Below are 23,504 nucleotides of genomic sequence, written 5' to 3'. Positions count from 1 at the left end.
GCTGGAAGGGGGTTAAACATCTAAGGCCAACAAAGGGTTAAATGTGTACCTAGCCAGTGTTTTTTTGTTCTCTGTGAGGTGTTTTACTAAGGGATGTGATGTATTTTATTCTTGCAGGGAAAGAAAATCTATCACTTCCCCCCGTGAGAACAGAGTTCTGTCTTGTGTGTCTCCCCGATGATCGGCAGGTGCGGGCAGACATCCAATGACCGGCACCCGCTGATCGGCTTCCGCTGTGACTAATCACAGCAGAAGTGGCACGCCCCCTAGGTAGAAGTGCAGATTCAAATATATATATGTGATTCTGCACAGAACGGCCACCCTGTAGAAGTAAATCTGCTATAGGGTGGTTGTTAGGTGGTAAACCCTATTCCTAAAGCCTAGTACACAGGGGCCGAATGTTGGGAGACAACTGGCGGTTCAAAAAGAAACGTCCGACATTCGGCCTGTGTCTATGTTGGTCTGGAGAAGCCAAGTTCTGTCGGACATGCATGCTGGAAAAGCAGCAGCGGACTGACTATCGATCAGTGCTCTCAGCCAATGGCAGAGAGTATTGATTGGAGTTTTCTGGTGGGGGAGCCATCCCCCTGTCAGAACACAACAGTTCAAAGCGGGAGATCGCTGAACTAACCTCAAATGATTAGTACAGCGGCTCCTACCGGAGCGAACATTTTTTTTTTTTGTTCAATCCATCGGGTTGAAGGAAAAAAAATTGAATAGTGTATACCCTGCTTAACAGTAAAACTAATGGTGCTTAGTTTATTATTAAAGCTGTGTGATCACTGTGTAGTGCTGATATGGCATTCACATGGTTGAAAAGCCTAGGGTTCCGTTGTTCCTCAGTATCTTTCTTCTTGTCATGAGGGGCAGAAGAACAAGCCCAGGATAGTTTAAATGAATTTTAGTAACCATTGGGAGCCATCTAACGCATTCTGCACTCTTTAAAAGCACCAAAAAACACTTTCTTGTAGCCATACCATTTGACTCAAATACATTTTGCCCACATTGTGCCAGAATTTCATCAATTTTACTTATCCCTAGTTATGTGGACCCATAAATGAACCACGCTTGGTCAATATTACCATAAACCGGAACGCTGATCCATATGCTTTGGAGGTGTCCCAAACTGTTTAGATATTGGGGCGAGGTCATTGACTCCATATCCGGAGTCTATCGTTTTACATTGCCTAGAGATCCGATTGTGTGTCTACTTGGGGCACTGGAGGATGAAACATTAACCCCGCATGCCCATACGGCGGTACTTAGACTGCTCTATGTGGCGCGCAAGCTAATTGCGAGATATTGGATTTCCTCCAGGGTCCCAACGACGGCGCAGTGGATTGACCAGGTTAACAAACTGTTGATTAGAGAAAAAGTTACCTACCTACATCGTAGGGCGCATAAGAAGTTTTCCGCCTTGTGGCAACCATGGTTGGATGATCCGACCCGGGCCCCGCCCCAACTGGTGATGGACAGACTCTTGATGGGATAAGCAGGGTATTTCTAATGCTGGTGCTATGTTCTGATCTAGGTTGCTCTTCAGTGGTGCTCTTTCCCCTTTCCCTTTCCCACCATTAGTTCCTTGGTTTGTTAGTTTACTACTCCTGACCCTACACATTGTGCTTACTTTCCTGTATGTGTCAAAGTTGTCTCGACAGTTATGATGTGATTGAGCTAAGATGTTTGCAATGTGCTCACTCTACTATTTTTGCATTTTTTTGGTACCTGAGCTTTTATGCGTTGATCGAAGTTCTGAACCCTTCTGTATATTCTGTATGCCAATTGCGTTTTGTACCTTCTTCTGTTACTGTTTGCACCTTGGATCATTTATGTGCTCAATAAAAGTTTATTTTCTTGGAAAAAAAAAAAAATATTACCATAAACCAAAAGTACAGTGGATGTACTTGGTATTAATAACTACTGTAGTGTAATAAGTGTATAGTTGAATCAATTCACATCTCTCTACCGCACCATGATTTGTGTATTCTCCACATTACAGATATCTTACAGCAGTTGCATGTCTTTCTACCCCCAGGTTCCAGTCTCTACAGGAAGTCTTGCAGCACTTTTGTGGAAGTCGCAGGCGGCTGAAAGAAGTGGCACAAGACAAAAATAATTCATAATGGGCACACGGAGACCTATGGCCCGCACACCTTCTGGGAATGGGAGGTACTACGACTCCCATGGAAGCAGCAATGGGAGCGCAAGTGAAAGTGAAGACAGTAATGGCTCAGTGTACAGTCCGCGAGCAGATAGCAGAAGTTATCTGCTGAATGTGAGACCTGAGAACAGGTGAGATCAGAAAAGAAGGGTATATGTCAGCTACTGCAACCCTTTGAAGCTTAGTGGCATCATGTAAATTTAACGATTTCTTTTTTTTGCTTTGTTACAAGAATAATGTGTCTAGTGGATAGCAGGTGCAAAATAATAGCATTTTGGTCATGACTAGTTGAATATAATTGTAATCTTTATTGCTGTCCAAGGGTACAATTGGCCATGTTTTGTATTTAGGCACATTATTACATAGCAGAATACTTCTCCAGCACATCCATACCTGTTAGCTAGTCAATAGCCCAAGGTTTGCTTAAAGGCTGGTACACACAGTCAGAATATTGGCAAGTATCGGCCTGTTCAACAGAAAGCAGCCGACATTCAGCCCGTGTGTACAGCAGCCTGTCCAACAGAAGACAGTCTAGTGACTGGCTTCTGTCGAATGAGCATGCTGAAAAACTTTACAGCCTTGTGGGGGGGGGTCAGTCCCCCTCTCAGAATACAATAGCTCAGCAGGAGAGATTGCTGCACTAAGATTGCTTAGTTAGTCCGGCGACCTCTTCCTTTATTTTTTTATTTAGCCCGTTGGGTTGAACAAAAGTAAACTTTTCATATGTACCTAGCTTAAAGAGTATGTAAACCCAACATTTTGTTTTCATGATCTGTGCCTGCTGTACCATGTACTTGAAAAAGTAACCTGTTCCTGGTCCTGGTTCCTGCTCGTATTAAAAACTGACCACACAAAGCAGGGGAACACACCATGCTGGGAACTTAGCCTGCTCTCCTCTAATGATCAGACTTGTCCTGACAACCCCCCCCCCCCCCCTCTCCCTGCACAACCTTTTACTGGGGAGTACAGTGTGCTGCTGTGTCTCCTCCCTATAGCTCTTATGCAGTTGAGAACAGAAGGAACGTGATCACTTATAAAAAAAGGGGGAAAAGTGTTTATAGTTTTTGTTTTATATATCTATACACAAATATTTTGCCTTTCATTTCTATTTTCAACTGAAGGGGAGGTTTTTCAAGTTGAACGTTACATACTGTGACAGGAGTCACTTTGGCTGGGGGGATCGTGGAACCCAGATTACTTTAGAGAGGTCAGGAAACTCCTTGTACAGCTTCCCCGGCCCCTGTTATGTGTAAGTCACCCTGTGTTTATTAGGGGCACAGGGTGACCAAGAATCCCAGTCGGGTCTGCACTAATCAGACTCGCTGGGGTTCTTGGTCACCCTGTGCCCCTAATAGATACAGAGTGACTTACACATAAGAGGGGCCCTGGAAGCGGTACAATGTGTGTCCTGACCTCCCGGTTATCCTGGGTTCTATATGTGTGGTTTGTGTTTAAAGAGTGAAGGGCCTCTTTCGCTTGGGACAATAATATTTCTGCACAATGTCCCTCAAGAGATATATAGAAATAGACAATTTTACTTTTCAGATTGCTTGAGTGTTGTTGGAGTCTCTCATAGACCCTTGCTAGATAGTGAGGTGGAGTGGGGTTTGTTATTGTTAAATACCTGTATTCCATTGTTCTATTGTTTCTGTGTGCCTTAAGATCAACCTATTATGGGATGTATATGTGTATGTGGATTGGCTGCTAAGGGGGAGAGGGTTGTCCCAAAGTGTATATCTTTTTGTGCCTGTGTTTGAATAAACAGTTTTTATTCTGATTCACTCCAAAACTGGTACTGTCTAGTTCTTGGGATAACTATAGCCAGATTCACGGATCTCGTGTTCTAGAGCTTAGAAAGCAGCTTTTTGGTACCCAGTCGGAGTGTCTGGAATCAATCACACATATGCTTTAGACCCGGTTCACACTACTGCGTGTGCCGGGTTCGCATGTCATGTCGGAGCGCACTGCTCCGACATGACATGCGATCAGCTGTGCGGTGCGAGTTTAGCCATACAGTTTGTATGGCTAAATTCGCACCGCACCCGCAGCAAAGACGCACAGGAGGCATTTTTGCTGCCGCATCAGGATCGGATCGCACAGCGGTTCACACTTGTGCGATCCGATCCTGTGCGAACTGCACGATCGCACTGCGATATGCGATCAAACTGGGGGTGTCGTTAAGATTACATTGACACCCCCAGCGGATCGCATATGGCAGTGTGAACTGCCGGGGGTGCGTGTGCGATGCGGGAACAGGCTGCGAATTCGCAGCCTTCCCGCATCGCAATAGTGTGAACCGAGCCTTAAGGTTATACAGTATGTGTAAAAACAATCCAGAGTATTTGCTATTCCTCTGATCTAGCTACTTTTTAGGAATGTTTTTATGCTGTAACAACAAAAGCAATCCTAACCATAGCTACTATCCTGGTTGTCAGTTTCATTAACTTTGGCTCTACACGTGAACCTAAACATACACATACAGAAAGATCTACAAAAATATGTCTATATACAGTGCATTGCGAAAGTATTCGGCCCAATTGAACTTTTCGACCTTTTGCCACATTTCAGGCTTCAAACATAAAGATATAAAACTGTAATTTTTTGTGAAGAATCAACAAAAAGTGGTACACAATCATGAACTGGAACGAAATGTATTGGATATTTCAAACTTTGTTAACAAATAAAAAACTGAAAAATTGGGCGTGCAAAATTATTCAGCCCCTTTACTTTCAGTGCAGCAAACTCTCTCCAGAAGTTCAGTGAGGATCTCTGAATGAGCCAATGTTGACCTAAATGACTAATGATGATAAATAGAATCCACCTGTGTGTAATCAAGTCTCCGTATAAATGCACCTGCACTGTGATAGTCTCAGAAGTCCATTTAAAGCGCAGAGAGCATCTCTGAAGAAGAACAAGGAACACACCAGGCAGGTCCGAGATACTGTTGTGGAGAAGTTTAAAGCCGTATTTGGATACAAAAAGATTTCCCAAGCTTTAAACAACCCAAGGAGCACTGTGCAAGCGATAATATTGAAATGGAAGGAGTATCAGACCACTGCAAATCTACGAAGACCTGGCCGTCCCTCTAAACTTTCAGCTCATACAAGGAGAAGACTGATCAGAGATGCAGCCAAGAGGCCCATGATCACTCTGGATGAACTGCAGAGATCTACAGCTGAGGTGGGAGGCTCTGTCCATAGGACAACAATCAGTCGTATACTGCACAAATCTGGCCTTTATGAAAGAGTGGCAAGAAGAAAGCCATATCTTAAAGATATCCATTAAAAATGTTGTTTAAAGTTTGCCACAAGCCACCTGGGAGACACACCAAACATGTGGAAGAAGGTGCTCTGGTCAGATGAAACCAAAATCTAACTTTTTGGCAACAATGCAAAACGTTATGTTTGGCGTAAAAGCAACACAGCTCATCACCCTGAACACACCATCCCCACTGTCAAACATGGTGGTGGCAGCATCATGATTTGGGCCTGCTTTTCTTCAGCAGGGACAGGGAAGATGGTTAAAATTGATGGGAAGATGGATGGAGCCAAATACAGGACCATTCTGGAAGAAAACCTGATGGAGTCTGCAAAAGACCTGAGACTGGACGGAGATTTGTCTTCCAACAAGACAATGATCCAAAACATAAAGCAAAATCTACAATGGAATGGTTCACAAATAAACATATCCAGGTGTTAGAATGGCCAAGTCAAAGTCCAGACCTGAATCCAATCAAGAATCTGTGGAAAGAACTGAAAACCGCTGTTCACAAACGCTCTCCATCCAACCTCACTGAGCTCGAGCTGTTTTGCAAGGAGGAATGGGCAAAAATTTCAGTCTCTCGATGTGCAAAACTGATAGAGACATACCCCAAGCGACTTACAGCTGTAATCGCAGAAAAAGGTGGCGCTACAAAGTATTAACTTAAGAGGGCTGAATAATTTTGCACGCCCAATTTTTCAGTTTTTTATTTGTTAAAGTTTGAAATATCCAATAAATTTCGTTCCACTTGATGATTGTGTCCCACTTGTTGATTCTTACAGTTTTATATCTTTATGTTTGAAGCCTGAAATGTGGCAAAAGGTCGAAAAGTTCAAGGGGGCCGAATACTTTCGCAATGCACTGTATATATTTTTCTTAACTAATATTAAAGGTAACGATAGCACCAACTTGCCTCTTGTCAGCACAGTCAAATGTTTACATTATATGTACACAGGCATGAGACTGATTAGCTATTAAGTAATTATCATGTGCTACTTACATATTTCATATGTTACACAACACTTAGATGCTGTCCTTGGGCCAGTTTGCTGCCAGTTCCCGGTTGCTATAATTATATGTGGCCTGGGGGTTATATTGAGTGCATTGATAGACAGTCTACAAGTATCCATTGACTAGCACCTGGGAACAACTGGTTCTAGTCTAGAGGATGCAGAATATCTCTGTACAACAGATGGGTTGTCAGACTGTGCTGTAGGTGATGACAAGGTTGCATTTTAAAAATGATCCTCCAGTAAGGTAAGATTAAATTGATTATGTTACAGTCCAATCATAAAAGCAAAATTCTAATTTTATTAAAACCGCTCCAGTTTAACTATAAACAGTGCAAGAATTGTGGCAATTTGTATGCCAGATCCTCATTTGTTGCTGCTCTATACATAATAATAATAATAGTAGTCTTTGCAGCACAGTTGCTTAAAACATTTATTATAATGTAGCGCTTACCCCAAAGGGGCTGCTGAATATGACCTAGGTCTCCTTTACCAGCACAGAGGCTTTCAATCTCACTAGCACATATCCATGCACACTAACAATACAGGATGTCCCATCATGCCTCTGCCTCTGGGTATTATGTTTGTAGCTGTCAGAGTCTTACTATGCCTAATGGGACTTGTAGTTCTTCAACAGCTGGAGGGCCACAGTTTGCATATCCCTGGTCTAGGGGAGGCCTTTTTAGAATTTATTGCTGAAGAACATGAAGATAACAGAAAACGGCAAAACGGTGATAACAATCAATGGGAGGACAAACTTCCTAGTGGAAAATCCTTATGGGAGCAACACACAGTGCAGCCCCAAATCAGGTCTCACAATGTCCCAGGAGCTATCTGCCACCTAGGATCCACAGCTAGATCCTCAGTGAGGCAGATAAAGGATCCTTCTCAAAACCAAGACTTTAGGACAGTGCCTTCTAGCAAAAGTCCACTCACTAGCAATGTCCTCCATGTGCTCAGCCCAGCTCCTGCTGAAGCCCAGTCTGCAATCTCTTGTCTCAGTAGCTCTTTCCTAGGGGCAGCAGCCCCTAGGAGAACTGGAAACTTCCCTGGAAAGGAAAAGACAGTCTTGAAAGGCCTCCCAAACATGTATCACCTACCCAGCAACCTTCTGGATGCCTTCTTCCAGTGATTGGCTGGAGCATGATAAATAATCATGCTGGTTATTTGACTGACCGTACCCTAAATTCTGGAAGCTTCTTACAGAAGCAAGTTGGAGAAATGAAACACCCAGCCTATAAACCCTGACCAGACAAAAACACTCAATTGCTGCTCCACCGACTGCAGCAATGCCAAAAACTAAATTTAGCCTAGCAGCTTGACTAGAGGAGTACGCTACATAAAGGAAAAGGTTCTATCATTACTATTTTCACATGATTCATCCCAGTGATGTAAAAACAATCATTGCATCATCCTTTTAGATTTGCAAAGTCAAAGCTAAAGGAAAAAATCCTAGTGCATAAAAATAAGGGCATTTGCAGGGATGCTGATATTTTATGTATCAACCTGCTTATATTTGACCTAAAGCTTTGTGCAGACATCTGTGAGAGACAGGGAGACAGTTATAGGAACATAGCAATTTAGGAACTTTAAAACAAATCCTGTCTACCAATTCAGTAGCACGATGCCCGGGTTTTCAAAAATACTACCTTCAAAAATTCATATAGGCCCTCGTTATTTATTCAGAAATGTATTTGCCTTTGATCATATCATTTATCTGTTTATTTGTTCTTGTAACCACTCCATGCATTCATCTTAATGACATGACAATCAAAACCTCATATGAGAGTCACAAATTGGGACTTTTCAGGCACAAAGTCCTTATGCTTAAAATATGCTTATCCTTATCCTTAAAATACAATGTTAATTCATTTCATATTAACCACCTCTTAACCCTTAATGACCAGGCCATTTTTTGCGATACGGCACTGCGTTACTTTAACTGACAATTGCGCAGTCATGTGACGCTGTACCCAAATAAAATTGATATCCTTTTTTCCCACAAATATAACTTTCTTTTGGTGGTATTTAATCACCTCTACAGTTTTTTTATTTTTTGTGCTATACAAAAACAAAAGCAACAATTAAAAAAAAAAAAAAAATCATAATTTTTTTGGTAAAAAAATCTCAATAAGTGTATATTGATTGGTTTGCGCAAAAGTTATCGCATCTGCAAACTAGGGGTGGATTTATGGTGTTTTTATTTATTTATTTATTTTTTTACTAGTAATGTCGGCAATCAGGAGTGCGCCATTGCGACGAACAGAATGGACACCTAACTGACACTTTTGAGGGGACCAGTGACATTACTACAGTAATCAATGCTAAAAATATGCACTGTTACTGTACTAATGACACTGGCAGGGAGGGGGTTAACACCAAAGGCGATCAAAGGGTTAAGTATGTCTCTAGGGGGTGCTTTCTAACTGTGTGGGGGATGGACTGACTAGAGGAACACATAGATTCGTGTTCCTAAATAGAACACTGTGTTCATCTCTGACAGAATGGCGGTCTGCCTTTTATTCATCAGCAGACCCCCGTTCTGTCTCTTTTGGGGAGCGTTTGCAAGTGGCCGGTGGACATTGCCTCTGCCGGACCTGCTGATTGGCTCCCCCTCTGGCCAATCAGTGTGCGTGCATGCCCCACTGGCTATATAACTTTTGCGCAGACCAATCAATATACACTTGTTGGGATTTTTTTTTACCAAAAATATGTGCAGAATACATATTGGCCTAAAATGATAAAAACATTTGATTTTTACATTTTTTTTATTGGGAATGTTATATAGCAGAAAGTAAAAAATATATTTTTTTTTTTTCAGAATTGTCACTTTTTATTTGTTTATAGCACAAAAAAAAAAAAAAAAATTTCACACGTGATCAAATACCACCAAAAGAAAGCTCTATTTGTGGGGAAAATAAGACATCAATTTTTTTTGGGTACATCGTTGCACGACCGCGCAATTGTATGTTAAAATAAAGCAGGGCCTTATCGCAAAAAATGGCCTGGTCATTAAGGGGGTAAGACCTTCTGGTCAAGAAGTGGTTAATACTTACTTTACTTATTAGGTATTTTTTGGGGGTTTGCCCTACTAGCTTTTGCAATCTGTCATTAGTTTGAATTATTGCATCCTTTATTTCTTTTTACATATTCTGTTATATTCATTGTAACATTTAACTACCTCAATACTGGGCACTTAAAACCCCTTCCTTCCCAGACCAATATTTAGCTTTCAGCGCTGTTGCATTTTGAATGACAATTGCGCAGTCATGCAACACTGTACCTAAACCAAATCTGTCATTTTTTCCCCACAAATAGAGCTTTCTTTTGGTGGTATTTGATCACCACAATGTTTTTTCTTTTTTGGTGCCCAAATAAAAAAAGACAGAAAAGTTTGAAAAAACAAAAACTTTTTTTGTTTTATGTTATAAAATTTTGTAAATAGATAGGTTTTTTCCTGCACTGATGAGCACTAATGAGGCCGCACTGACAGGCACTAATGAGGAGGCACTGATGGGGTGGCACTGATGGGATGGCATTGATGGGGTGGCACTGATATGCAGCACTGATGGGCACTGATATGTGGCACTGATAGGTAGCACAGATATGCAGCATTGGTGGGCACTGATAGGTAGTGCTGATGGGCACTGATAGGCAGCACTGATGGGCACTGATCGGCGGCACTCATGGGCACTGATAGGTGGCACTGATCTGCACTGATGGGCACTGATGGGCAGCACTGATCGGCACTGATAGGCGGCACTGATGGGCACTGATAGGCAGCATTGGTGGGCAATAATGGGCACTGGTGGGCGGCACTGATAGATGGCAATAATGGGCACTGGTGGGCAGCACTGATAGATGGAATTGGTGGGCAGCACTGATAGGGAGGGCACCACTGGCAGTATCTCTGAGCCCTGATTGCCATCCCTGGTGGCCGTGGTGGGCATCCCTGGTGGTCATGGGTGGGCATCCCTGGTGGCTCTAGTGGCACCCTCCCCCCCCAGGGCTGCACTGGTAATCAATGTTCTGATTACCAGCACAGACCCCCCCTGTGATCAGTGAGTAATTAGTAAAACTCACTGATCCCCTGGCTGCAGCACAGATCGTCTTCTTCTCCTCACTGACAGGATCTGTATGAGGAGAAGAAGAGATCAAAGCTGTTACAACGGCTGTATTTACGTTACATGACGGCTGTGATTGGACACAGCCGTCATGTGATCAGGAGGGCCAATCATAGGGCCCTCCTGCCAAAACTTGTTGCTCTGTGTCCGAGGGACACAGGCACATTGAGATCGTGCCGCTGCACGTGCCCGCGGCGGCGCGTGCCCGCGGCGGCGCGATCTCGCTCCTTCTGCAGGACGTTCGGGAACGTCCGATCAGAAGGACGAGACTCCCACCCGGCCGTATATGTACAGTGGCCGGGTCCGAGGTGGTTAAACAATGATAGTGTTTCTTCATTTTTATATTTTTTTAAAAGCTCTTTTACTATTATTTAAAGCTTTTTTTTATTACCTTTGGCTGTGAGCCACATGGGTTTTATTTTTAACCTTTGAAACTTATTGCCCATGGGAATATACTTTGAAGTGAGTTCACATACAGTCTTTTTGATGAAAAAGATGTTTTATCATAAATATGTAACATGATTATCCTTTGAAAAACAATGAAAACCAAAGGTTGAAAGCTGTTATAATGTTGCTTAATGTACGTTGACTGCCATAAACCTTGCATGGCGTGTCTATCCTGGGTCTGTGTTTTCTTGAGTAACCACAGTCTTTTTGTTCTCCCGCACTATTGTACTGTTTCTATACTAATCTCAATAAAAATTTATTGACATAAAAAAAAAAAAGCCTTCAGTATACATGGAAAGGGTGAATCTACCCACTGTGGACACAGACAGCAATAAAAACCTGTAGAAACTTTATTATATATAGATTTCCTATAAAACGCTGTAGGATCAAGTGTGCTGTACCTCAAACAAATTTGTTCATGGCAAAGAGCAGAATTGCTGACAGCCTAATCCTTAGTAGCCTGGTCCAAGATTTTTTGTTGGCAGACCCCTGAGTTCACAATATTTTCAGTTATTTACATTTACAAAAGTTGCATCAATCTCCCTGAATGCGGTTTATGCATGCTATATTGACGGGAAGTGCTTATGCATTCTAATGAGGTACTTATCTCATACTACAATATTTTGCATGTATAATATATAAGCTATCTAACACATGCTTATAGCAAGTTTGACTGTGTCTTTGGTTACTTGAGGTGAAAGATTTAGAAATAGCAAATGTTCTGTCAGGTTTGGCAGCTAACAGAGAAGAGAACAAGTCTGCAACTGGGCCAAATGACCAGGCTAGGTTACATTGCGAGGAAAGTCCAAGTTCTGGAGAAACCCTTAAAGTACATCTGTCATGAGGGATATACGTAGCCAACTACTTCTCCTTCTGAAAAAGGTTGGTTCGCTGGCTGTGACTGACTTTCAATTTTCACAGTCCCAGAACAAGGTTGCAGCAAATGAAAGCTTTAGAGGAATAAGAATTACCAATATTTATATATGTTCTGAATTAGTGACACAAGTAAATGAAGATGTATGTCAACCTGACAACCAGGTCACTAGTATTTTCAGAAGGAGAGTTTACCAATGGCAATTGTCATACACTCACTGGTCACTTTATTCGGCACACCTGTTTATTTGCTTGATAACACAAATTGGTAATCAGGCAGGTAAACATGGCAGAAACTCAATGCATTTAGTCATCTAAACGTGGTGAAGATGATTTGCTGAAGATCAGACTGAGCATCAGAATGGGGAAGAAAAGGGATTTAAGTGATTTTGAACGTGGCATGGTTGTTGGTGCCAGACAGGCTGGTCTGAGTACTTCAAAAACTGCTGATCTACTGGGATTTTCATGCAAAACCATCTGTAGGGTTTACAGTTAATGGTCCGAAAAAGAGAAAATATCCAATCAACAGCAGTTGTATGGACAAAAAGGCCTTGTTGATGTCAGAGGTCAGAGGAGAATGGGCCGACTGGCTCGAGATGATAGGAAGGCAACAGTAACTTAATTAACCAAAGTATGCAGAACACCATCTCTAAACGCGCAATACATTGAACCTTAAAGAAGATGGGATACAGCAGCAGAAGACCACACTGGGTGCCATTCCTGTCAGCTAAGAACAGGAAACTGAGACTACAATCACACAGGCTCACCAAAATTGGACAATAAAAGATTGGAAAACGTTGCCTGGTCTGATGAGTCTCGATTTCAGCTGTAAGATTCAGATAGTAGGGTCAGAATTTGGCATAAACAACATGAAAGCGTGGATCCATCCTGCCTTGTATCATCTGTTCAGGCTGGTGGTGGGGAGTGTAATGGTGTAGAGGATATATTTCCTTGGCACACTTTGGGACCTTTAGTACTAATTGAGAATAATTTAAATGCCACGGCCTTCATGAGTACTGTTGCTGACCATGTCCATCCATCCATAGAGCACCTTTAGGATGTGGTGAAACCGGAAGATTCGCATCATAGATGTGCAGCTGACAAATCTGAAGCAACTGCATGATGCTGTCATATCAATATGGACCAATATCTCTGAGCAATGTTTCTAAAACCTTGGTAAATCTGACACAAAGAATTAAAGCAGTTCTGAAGGCAAAATGAGGTCCAACTCAGTACTAGCGAGGTGTACCTAATAAAGTGACTGGTGAGTGTATAGCTCTCTTTAAAGGTTTCCTTTGATGTCACTTCTCTGTCTCAACCTGTTCTGGCTCAAAGCCTTCTTCTGCCTTCCTAATGCTCTCAAAAGGGTAATCGAACAACACTTGATGTTCCGTATTCATCTTTCCCGTGAACAAGAGCTATGAACAACAAAATAAATTCAAGCTGCAGATCAAGTTTATAAAATTCTAATTCAAATTCTTTAAATTGTTTTACAAGTCAAAATAGGCACATTTTGTTTCTTATTTATTCTATATAAAAGCTTTTGCACATTCATCTATGCTATTTCATCCATTACATGAGCCTTCTAATATGCCAGACTGTGAAAATGCTGTAATTTTAGTTCTAGTGTAATTCTGAAATTTTCATATGCAATCAAAATTCACTAGATGTTTGACTGATGTATAATGATATTTCCTTCTGAATTCATTGACTAATGTTTTTCTGCTTAAATGTCTCCTTGGCTTTGCGCTTTTCTGCTTGCCGCAGCCGATCCAGTTTCAGTCGCTATGCTCAGTACGTGCCTGGAAGGTAATGCTTCTGCTCTTCTTATTCATTTGTGCATAAATGTATGTTTTGCTTTTGGTGAATAGTCCTTTTTGTCTTTGCTTTTGCATGGTACTATGAAGTACACTGCTGGAAAACAATTAAAGGAACACTATGAAAACACATCAGATCTCAACACAGAAAATTATCATGCTGGATATCAATACTGATATGGACTGGGTAATGCGTTAGGTACGAAAGGATGCCACATCGTTTGATGGAAATTAAAATTATCAACCAACAGAGGGCTGAATTCAAAGACACCCCAAAAATCAAAGTGAAAAAATGATGCAGCAGGCTAGTCTATTTTGCTGAAATTTAATTGCAGCAACTCAAAATGGTAGTTTGTATGGCCCCCCCATGCTTGTATGCATGCCTGACAATGTCAGGGCATGCTCTTAATGAGACAATAGATGGTGTCATGGGGCATTTCCTCCCAGATCTGGACCAGGACATCACTGATCTCCTGAGCAGACTGAGGTGCAACCTGACGGCATCGGATAGACCGAAACATAATGTCCCAGAGGTGTCCTATTGGATTTAGGTCAGGTGAGCGTAGGAGCAATTCAATGGTATCAATTCCCCAGATCATCACTGACTTGCCACCAAACCAGTCATGCTGAATGATGTTACAGTCAACATAATCAGTGGCGGAGCTAGACTTTTAAAACTGGGGTGGCAAAGGTGTGGCAAGGTATTATGTTGGGGGGTCAATATACAAAGTGTTCAACGTTTTATAGCAGAAAGTAAAAAGGATTTGTTGCTAATTTTATGTTTATAGCGCAAAATATAAAAACTGCAGAGGTGATCAAATACCACCAAAATAAATCTCTATTTGTGGGAAAAAATTACATCAGTTGTATTTGGGTACAGCGATGCACAACCTCACAATTGTCAGTTAAAGCAATGCAGTGCCGTATCGCAGAAAATGGTCTGGTCATTAAGGGGGAGCCGAAGTAGTTAAAGGGTCAGTTTTTTCAGAGCGGTCAGGGGATGGTAAAAACAGGCAATTCGAAGTCTAGATCACAACTGGAACCCCTCTACATGTGCCACAGCCACGATGGTTAATGTCAAGCCTATGTGAAATTTGGCTATCCAGGTCAATGGGGCCATGCCACAACCATAAGCCAAACACTTGGCTTGCTGTTGTGGCTTATTAGCCCCATAAAAAATCTGCCACTCTGCTAAAAAAAAAAAAAAAAAAAGCAGGATTTAGGAGAATTATTATAAATAATTTTGCCCCCTTAAATAAATCATTGTAATGCCACCCATATTCCTGTCCTTTTAAACAGGGTGACTGACAGTAAGCTGACACTAATGCTGCACAGGTGTTAGGGTACTTTCACCCTGGTAAAAGGGCAAGAATATGGGTGACATTACAATGACTTATTAAAGGGGGAAACATTTTTGGTAAGGAGTATAAACTGTACAGGAACAGGCACTTCTACTTCTTGGGCAAAACCGTCCCTAACCTCAGTCACTGCAGGCTGCCCAGGAACTTCTTTCAGAGCTGATCCATCCCACACCAAGACAGGAAGACCGCGGGAATCGGGATGAAGATTTAAGGCATGTGATTGACAGACAGCGCTTCTGATGCACCCATTGGCTGTGTAAGTAGCAGGAGGCGGTGCAGCCTGCAAGATTTAGGCTGCACCGACTCCTGCTGCCTCCCCAGCCAATGGGTATTTGAGGTTCTCTCCTTAGTCCCTCCCTCATGACATCACCCAGAATTGGGAGGACACAAAGTAAGATACAGGACGATTGTCCTGTCTTCCTGTCTTGGTGTGGGATGGATTGGCGATCCCCTGTGATTCCTCCGCTGCCATGCAACCGCCCAGGATCGGGGTGGCAACAGGGGTGGCAAGGACTTTGTCTGGGGTGGCAATTGCCACCCCAGCTAACCCTCTGGCTCCACCACTGAACATAATTTTCTCCATGGCTTCTCTAGACTCTTTCACATCTGTCACATGTGCTCAGGGTGAACCAGCTATCATCTGTAAAAAACACAGGACACCAGTGGCAGACCTGCCAATTCTGGTGTTCAATGGCACAGGGCCCACTAGAGGACGTCGGACCCTAAGGCCACCCTCATGAACTCTGTTTCTGATTGTTTGGTCAGAGACATTCGCACCAGTGGCCTGCTGGAGGTCATTTTGTAGGGCTCTGGTAGTGCTTATCCTGTTCCTCCTTGCACAAAGGAGCAGATACCGGTCCTGCTGATAGGTTAAGGACCTTCTACAGCCCTGTCCAGCTCTCCTAGACTAACGGCTTGTCTCCTAGAATCTCCTCCATGCTCTTGAGACTGTGCTGGGAGATACAGCAAACCTTCTGGCAGGGGCACGTATTGATATGCCATTCTGGAGGAGTTGGACTGCCTGGGCAACCTCTATAGAGTCTCATGCTACCAGTAGTGCCACTGACCCTAACCAAATGCAAAAATAGTGAAAAACAGTCAGAAAAGATGAGTAGGGAAAAAGATGTTAGGGGCCTCCACTTGTAAAACCATTCCTGTTTTGGAGGTAGTCTCTTTGTTGCACTTCTAGTTCACCTGTTATTAATTTAATTAACAACACACCAGCTGAAACTGATTAACAACCTCCTCTGCTACTTAACTGACCAGATCAATATCACCAGAGTTTACTTGAGTTGATGCTATACTTTGATTAAAAAGTGTTCCTTTCATTTTTTTTCCGAGCAGTGTATATAATAAGTATTTTAATGCAAATTTTGTATTTCATCTTTATGTTATGTGTCTACTTAATCCCAATATAATATTAAACTAAAATTCCTAGCTTATTCCCTATTATTTTTATTGTGTATGCAATTTACATACAAAACAGTACTGTAGAATTACATTCTTAGTTGTATGACCTCATAAAGTTGTTGTTTTTTTTTTTTTTTTTTTTGACAAAAAAGGCCTCCACTTTAAGCAAACCTGGGAGGTAATGTGCACCTAATGTTTACTTTGTTAAATTGTTAAATACAACACTGCCAGGTTACTCCTGTAAAAGGGCTGTTTTCCTAAAGCTGGATGTTTGTTTGGCATCTAGCACAAGTGAAGATTGGTAGAAAAAAGATTGTTAACTCTGAATTTTGTATCTTCTTTAACCACCTCAATACCGGGCACTTTCACCCCCTTCCTTCCCAGACCAATTTTCAGCTTTCAGTGCTCTCGCACTTTGATTGACAATTACATGCTACACTGGACCCAAATTAAGTTTTTATCATTTTGTTCACACAAATTCAAAAAAAGAGCTTTATTTTGTTTTTTGCAATATAAGCGAAAAAAAGAGTGAAATAAAAAAAAAAGGAAAAAAAACACTATTTTCTACTTTCTGTTTCAAAAGAAATCCAATAAAATCAAATTTCATCATACATTTAGGCCAGAATGTATTCTGCTACATGTCGTTGGTGGGAAAAAAAAATCCTGTTAAGTGTATGATAATAGATTTGTGTGAAAGTTATAGAGCCTACAAGCTAGGCTATGTATCATTGAAAATTGATCAATCCTGATGTACTGACTACCTATCTCATTTCTTGAGGCCCTAAAATGTCAGGACAGTACAAATACCCCCCCAAATTACCCCTTTTTGTAAAGAGGACAGTCCAAGATATTTAGTAAGAAGCATAGTGAGTTTTTTAAGTTGCAATTTTTTGCTCACAATAGTTTGGGTAATGAATATTTTCTTTTCATAAAATTGTCATATTAGCAAGTTATTTCTAACACGTGGCATTAATAAACTTACAATTACACCCCAAAATATATTCTGCTACTTCTCCTGAATATGGCGATACCACATGTGTTAGACTTTTCCACAGCCTGGCCACATACAGAGGCCCAACATCCAAGTAGAACCATCAGGCGTTCTAAAGGCATAAATTACACATTTCATTTCCTGAGTACCTATCACATTTTTGAAGGCCCTGGAGCACCAGAACAATGGAATAACCCACAAAATGACCCCATTTTGGAAAGCAAACACCCCAATGTATATTCTACGAGGCATATTGAGTCTTTTGACCATGTTATTTTTTTCCACATGTTTTTGGAAAATGTGAAAAGAAAATGAAAACTTTTTTTTTTTACACAAAGTTTTCAATTTATAAGATATTTCTAACACATAGCATGTACATTGCAACCCAAAATACATTCTGCTACTCCTTCTGAGTGTGGTGATATCCCATGTGTGAGACTTTTCCACAGCCTGGCCACATACAGAGGCCCAACATCCAAGTAGCACCTTCAGGCGTTCTAGGAGCATAAATTACACATTTCATTTCCTGAGTACCTATCACATTTTTGAAGGCCCTGTGACAGATGTTGATCACTGGGATGTGGCAGATGTTCATTGAGACAGATGTGGCAGATCACTGACAGATGTGGCAGATTATCATGGACAGATGTGGCAGATTATCATGGACAGATGCGCCAGATGATCACTGGCAGATGTGGCAGATGATGTGCCCCAGATGTGCACCAGATGATTACGGACAGATGTGGCAGATTATCACGAACATATTTGGCAAATGATCATGGACAGATGTGGCAGATTATCATGGACAAATGTGGCATATTATCACAGACAGATGTGGCATATTATTACGGACAGATGTGGCAGATTATCACGGACAGATGCACTAGATGATCACTGGCATATAATGTGCACCAGATGTGCACCAGATGATCACGGACAGATGTGGCAGATGATATGCGCCAGATGATCACAGACAGATGTGGCAGATTATAATGGACAGATGCACCAGATGATCACTGGCAGATGATGTGCCCCAAATGTTCGCCAGATGATCACGGACAGATGTGGCAGATGATCACGGACAGATGTGGCAGATTATCATGGACAGGTGCGGCAGATGATCACGGACAGATGTGCCAGATGATCACTGGCAGATGTAGCAGTTGATGTGTACCAGATGTGCACCAGATGATCACGGACTGATGTGGCAGATGATGTGTGCCAGATGATCACGGACAGATGTGGCAGATTATGTGCGCCAGATGTGCACCAGATGATCACGAACATATGTGGCAGATGATGTGCGCCTGGTGTGTGCCAGATGTGCATCAGATGATCATGGAAAGATGCGGCAAATTATTACAAACAGATGTGGCAGATGATCACGGACAGATGTGGAAGATGATGTGCGCCAGATGATCACGGACAGATGTGGCAAATGATCATGGACAGATGTGGCAAATGATCACGGACAGATGCGCCAGATGATCACTGGCAGATGTGGCAGATGATGTGCGCCAGATGATCACGGACAGATGTGGCAAAGGACCATGGTCAGATGTGGCAAATGATCATGGACAGATGCGCCAGATGATCACTGGCAGATGTGGCAGATGATGTGCGCCAGATGATCATGGACAGATGTGCCAAGTGATCATGGACAGATGTGGCAAATGATCATGGACAGATGTGGCAAATGATCATGGACTGATTTTTACTGTAACAGATTGTTGCACTGGGACAGATGTGTGACAGGTGTTCTTACTGTTTGGGGACACTGTGTGCTGGGGACACTGTATTGGTGTGTTGGGGACACTGTGTGTGGACACTAGCAGGGTGATCAGTAAGTAAAGAGCAGTAAAACAGCTTTATACTCACTGATCGCTGCCTGCCTGAACCAATATGCTCTCTTTCTCCTCACTATGTGAGTTGAAGCAGAGCCAATCACCGTGACAACGGCTCTATTGACATCACATGATGGTTGTGATTGGACACACCCGTCATGTGATCAGGAGGGCCAATCACAGGGCCCTCCTGCCGAACTGTGTTGCGCTGTGATGGGTACCCGCTCCCACTTCCAGACAGATCCACAGGAAGTTTTCCACCCCGCCCGTAACCTTCTGGGACACGTCACAGGTCCCACAAGCCTTCAGGCCATTCACAAAGTGCAGCGTGGCTAACACATGCGCAGGGGCCAGCCGGCTATAAAGCTGCAAGGAATCACAGCCAGCTGCCCATAGTAAATATGCTGGTGATGGGGACTCAAAGACCGGCGAAGAAGGGGTTCCAGCAAGCACATCGCTTGACCCCTGAACAGGTAAATGTCCTTTTATTAAAAGTCAGCAGCTACAGTATTTGTAGCTGCTGACTTTTCATTTTTTATCCAAAAGGCTGAAGAACTGCTTTAAGCTAGCTGTAGCTGCATTGAAATTTAGCTGGTTCAGTAGGGACCGGCCACATTTCGACAAAAGTATAGGTAGGCTGGTTATATAGAAGTTGATCAACTTCTGTTCAACCAGCCTGCCTGATTTTCCCCACTCGATCAGCGCCCCAGGCTCTAGCTGGCAGCGCTGATTAGTGCATTCTGATGGCAGTAAAGCTCCCGCTATCAGAATACAATAACTCAGTGGGGAGGTTTCCTCCATCCATATCAAGTGTGTGGATGGGGGAATTGAGTTATTTTCCACTGGAAACAAAACTGAACGAAAAAAAAAAAAAGACATATCTATAGGCTGCTTTGGTTGCAGTCATTGAAATAACAGAATCACTAGTGCTTTCTACATTTTAGGGCTCCTTGGGCATGCTACAAGGTAACTGACTGGCTACTTACAGTTAAAGGGTATCTAAACTCAAAAACAAACTGTAATATTTTGAAGACTAACAATTCTTAGATGTGGTAGCTGCACTAGTTATCTTTTTATTGAGGTTTATTTAATTTATTTTCACCTGATTATTCTGCTAGTAATACACTTCTTGCCTAGGATGACAACCTTCAATCCCTCCCCTGTAATAACTGAAATGTGATAGGACTTCTCAACTCCTCTCCTTCCATAACATAAAGGGATGAGGCTCTGTAGTCCACAGAAAACAATGTAATTGATAATGGTCAGCACAGAGAGTTATTGGGTTCAGTAGCAAGATCAACATATATTTTTTAGTTAATCAAACAATGGGCTTTCAATTGCATATGTAACAGATCAAAAGGAAACCACATTAGAAGGTCATAGTAAGGGATGACATACATTTTAAGGGGAACTGAAATGAGCACAAGTGTGGCAGTGATTTACCAAATCCATTCCCATCTAATATGCTTCTCAGGGTTCTTTCCACTGATAATACCATTGGTTTTATTCTATTTGTTTCCTAAGTTTCTTGTTTATAGAAAAACAAAAATACTACCTCTGGCTTCTAAAGTATCCCAAGCTGGTCTGATACCGTACTAATTTTATTATTATTATTGTTGTTGATGGCCTTCAGTAGAAGGTAGATAGCTTCAATAAGTTAAATAAGCATTTATGTCATTATGGCACTGTTTCATTTGGGATTCCATCCAATATGACTGAAATGTTAAATGTGTACAATTTGGGGGGCTATTTTTTTGCCTAAAAAATAAAAACAAAAAAACAAAGGGGGCTGGTCTGATGTGAGCCTCAAAGACAATGGACTTTAATAATCACTTGTGTATTATTTTAATCTACACTAAATTTACAAAAGCCCTTGCTGACAGAATCACGTAACTGCCAGCTCATACTCACCTTTTCTTTCCTAAAAGATTTATCTGGGTAGCAGGAGCATTTGACTCACTCCTATTCCTCCCATGTAACAGTGCTGGTGCTTGATGGCTGGCCACTAAGACACCCAGTGATGTCACATAGTGGGGGAGATTCCATAGCTTGTTTAAGCTCAGGTACACAACTTGGAGCTTACCCATGGCTTCCTCTCTTTGCTCTCGGTGGCCAAGCAGAGCAGTGGGGTAAAGAAGATGAGTACAGTATGTGCAGATGAGAAGCTTGGCAGTTAAGTAAACCTGTTGCTATGTTGGGTATGGCCAAAGCATATTCACAGTAAGTTATTGATTGGTTTGCATAAAGCACCAGCACCAAGATACTTTCTGAATATAATCGTATTTCGATCGGATTCTGGGATTACATGGTGGAAACAGAGATGCAATCGATAATTTACGGTTGTAAGTTACAAACGTATCTTATCTATCGATCAGAATCCACTGTCCTGTTTGTGGAATATCGAAGGGGTTGTCAACCATAGATTGATTATTCCCATTGAAAATCTTGATCATAATTACGTATGTATGGCTTCCATAAATCCGCACACCCAATGAAAGCTATGGGAGTGGGATTTACACTGGAAGAAACTCACCCTAGTCATTGCCAGTAGCTGAAACTTTAACCCAGACAGTTTGAAGGCATGCTGATGGCTCTGAAAGGCTGTCAAGACATAACTAAATCTATTGCAGTGACAACTATTTATTACCTTGGGCACTGAAATTTCCTAGCTAAAGAAGGTAAAGTGTGGGGGGATGGCGTTTACTGTAGAAAGTTGTTTTTTATGCTGCCTGAGGGTTTCATTGTCGTGACTATACATTCACGGTGCATTCATTTGTAAAATACAGGACACACAAATGTTAATTTCCATTACTTGTTTTTAAAAGTGCCGGTTCCAGAACTGCCATCTTATTTTATCTAGTTAGGTACTGAGCTGGAAAAAGCTGCATCCAACTAATTCCAAGAAATTGTCCTGCATACTTGTTCCAGGTCAGGGACTTACTAAGTAGAGAGAATAAGGATCACGATACCCTACCCTTTTAAAACAAATTAGTAATGTCAACTCCCACATGTTATGCCTAAGGCTGGCCATACATTATACAATTTTCTTACAATTTTATGTACAATTTTCTTTATATTTACCTTCAACTATGTAGTACAAGGGCCTGCCTAATTGTATACAATTTAAAGTGTTGTTTAGTTTTGACCTCATATTATATGGTTTTTGTTAAATCTAACGGATAATATAAAATGGGGGTATTGCTGCGCTAAAACATTATAACAGTAAAAAGTATTAAACCATACATATACAATTCACATCAGATAAAAGCTCAAAGGTCTGAGTACAGCAGCCAACACCTGATCTTACATTACAAAATACAGATCATGAGAAAATAGTAGAGGTAATGGTTTAGCGCTTGTATTAATATAAAAATGAACTCCGCAGTCCATATGCAGATATACAATCCTTGGATGAAAAACCTTTGTCTTTCCAGAAAAACGTGCTCCCAAAAGAATTGCCAAGTACTTCACACTCCAATAGATCAGTGCATAGAGACCACCACCAAGAGAAAAGATGGCCCCTTACCGCAATGTATAGATCCCCACTACAGAGATCAAATCCAGCTCATAGCACACATCAATGGAACCCTTGCAGACAGTACCCGGCTGGTTGTGATGGCCGCATCAGCTCCGCTCAGTATAGGCATAGGTGACGGTGCATGTATGAAAAGAACAACTCCCATAGTGAAGTACAGTAGTGAATGTATTTATTGATGCACTAGCATAAAAATTGGCAACTCACATTTTGTAGCAAGTCAAACAGCATATCTCTCTCCAATATCGCCTTTGGGACCTAGTTTCCAACCAAGAAAATGGCCGCCGCGTCCCCTCGTGTGTCCCAGCGTGGCGTGCCGCAGGCTCCTCCTACGCGTTTCGTCAGTAAACGACGTCATCAGGGGGTGTGGCCTGCGGTAAGCCGATCTCTTTTATACGCTGGACGGGACGGAAGAGGCGGAACTTCTGCAAAGACCCAGGCCCGGAAGCCGAGCATATGCGCTCCAACGACCGGAACCACCGGGTCCGAATGTTACCACTCTATATCCTGGTACCAATCGCTTGCATTCCAGCTCCCCGGAAACTTGCGTTCCAACGACCGGAACCAGTAGATCATAGGATCGATAATGTCCAATGTCGGATGCCAATTATTAATGGACCAGCACCCCGGACATAAACCGAAAGATCTAATATATATAGCAGTGGTATAT

The 23,504-nt window shown here is 42.0% G+C and overlaps 1 protein-coding gene across 1 annotated transcript in view; it reads left to right on the top strand.

Annotated features, from left to right (window-relative positions):
- The window catches only part of ALPK3 (alpha kinase 3), a 186,282-nt gene that overhangs the window by 56,055 nt on the left and 106,723 nt on the right, over nt 1–23,504 (top strand). The window contains exon 2 of the mRNA XM_082256705.1: nt 2,036–2,292. Coding sequence (XP_082112831.1) covers nt 2,123–2,292 — 170 coding nt within the window. The 5' untranslated portion in view covers nt 2,036–2,122. The remainder of the gene's footprint in view (nt 1–2,035; nt 2,293–23,504) is intronic.

The sequence above is a fragment of the Pelophylax lessonae genome, assembly GCF_965119305.1.
Source record: "Pelophylax lessonae genome assembly, chromosome: 4".
NCBI lineage: Eukaryota > Metazoa > Chordata > Amphibia > Anura > Ranidae > Pelophylax > Pelophylax lessonae.
This window is presented reverse-complemented; position numbering and strand designations above follow the sequence as displayed.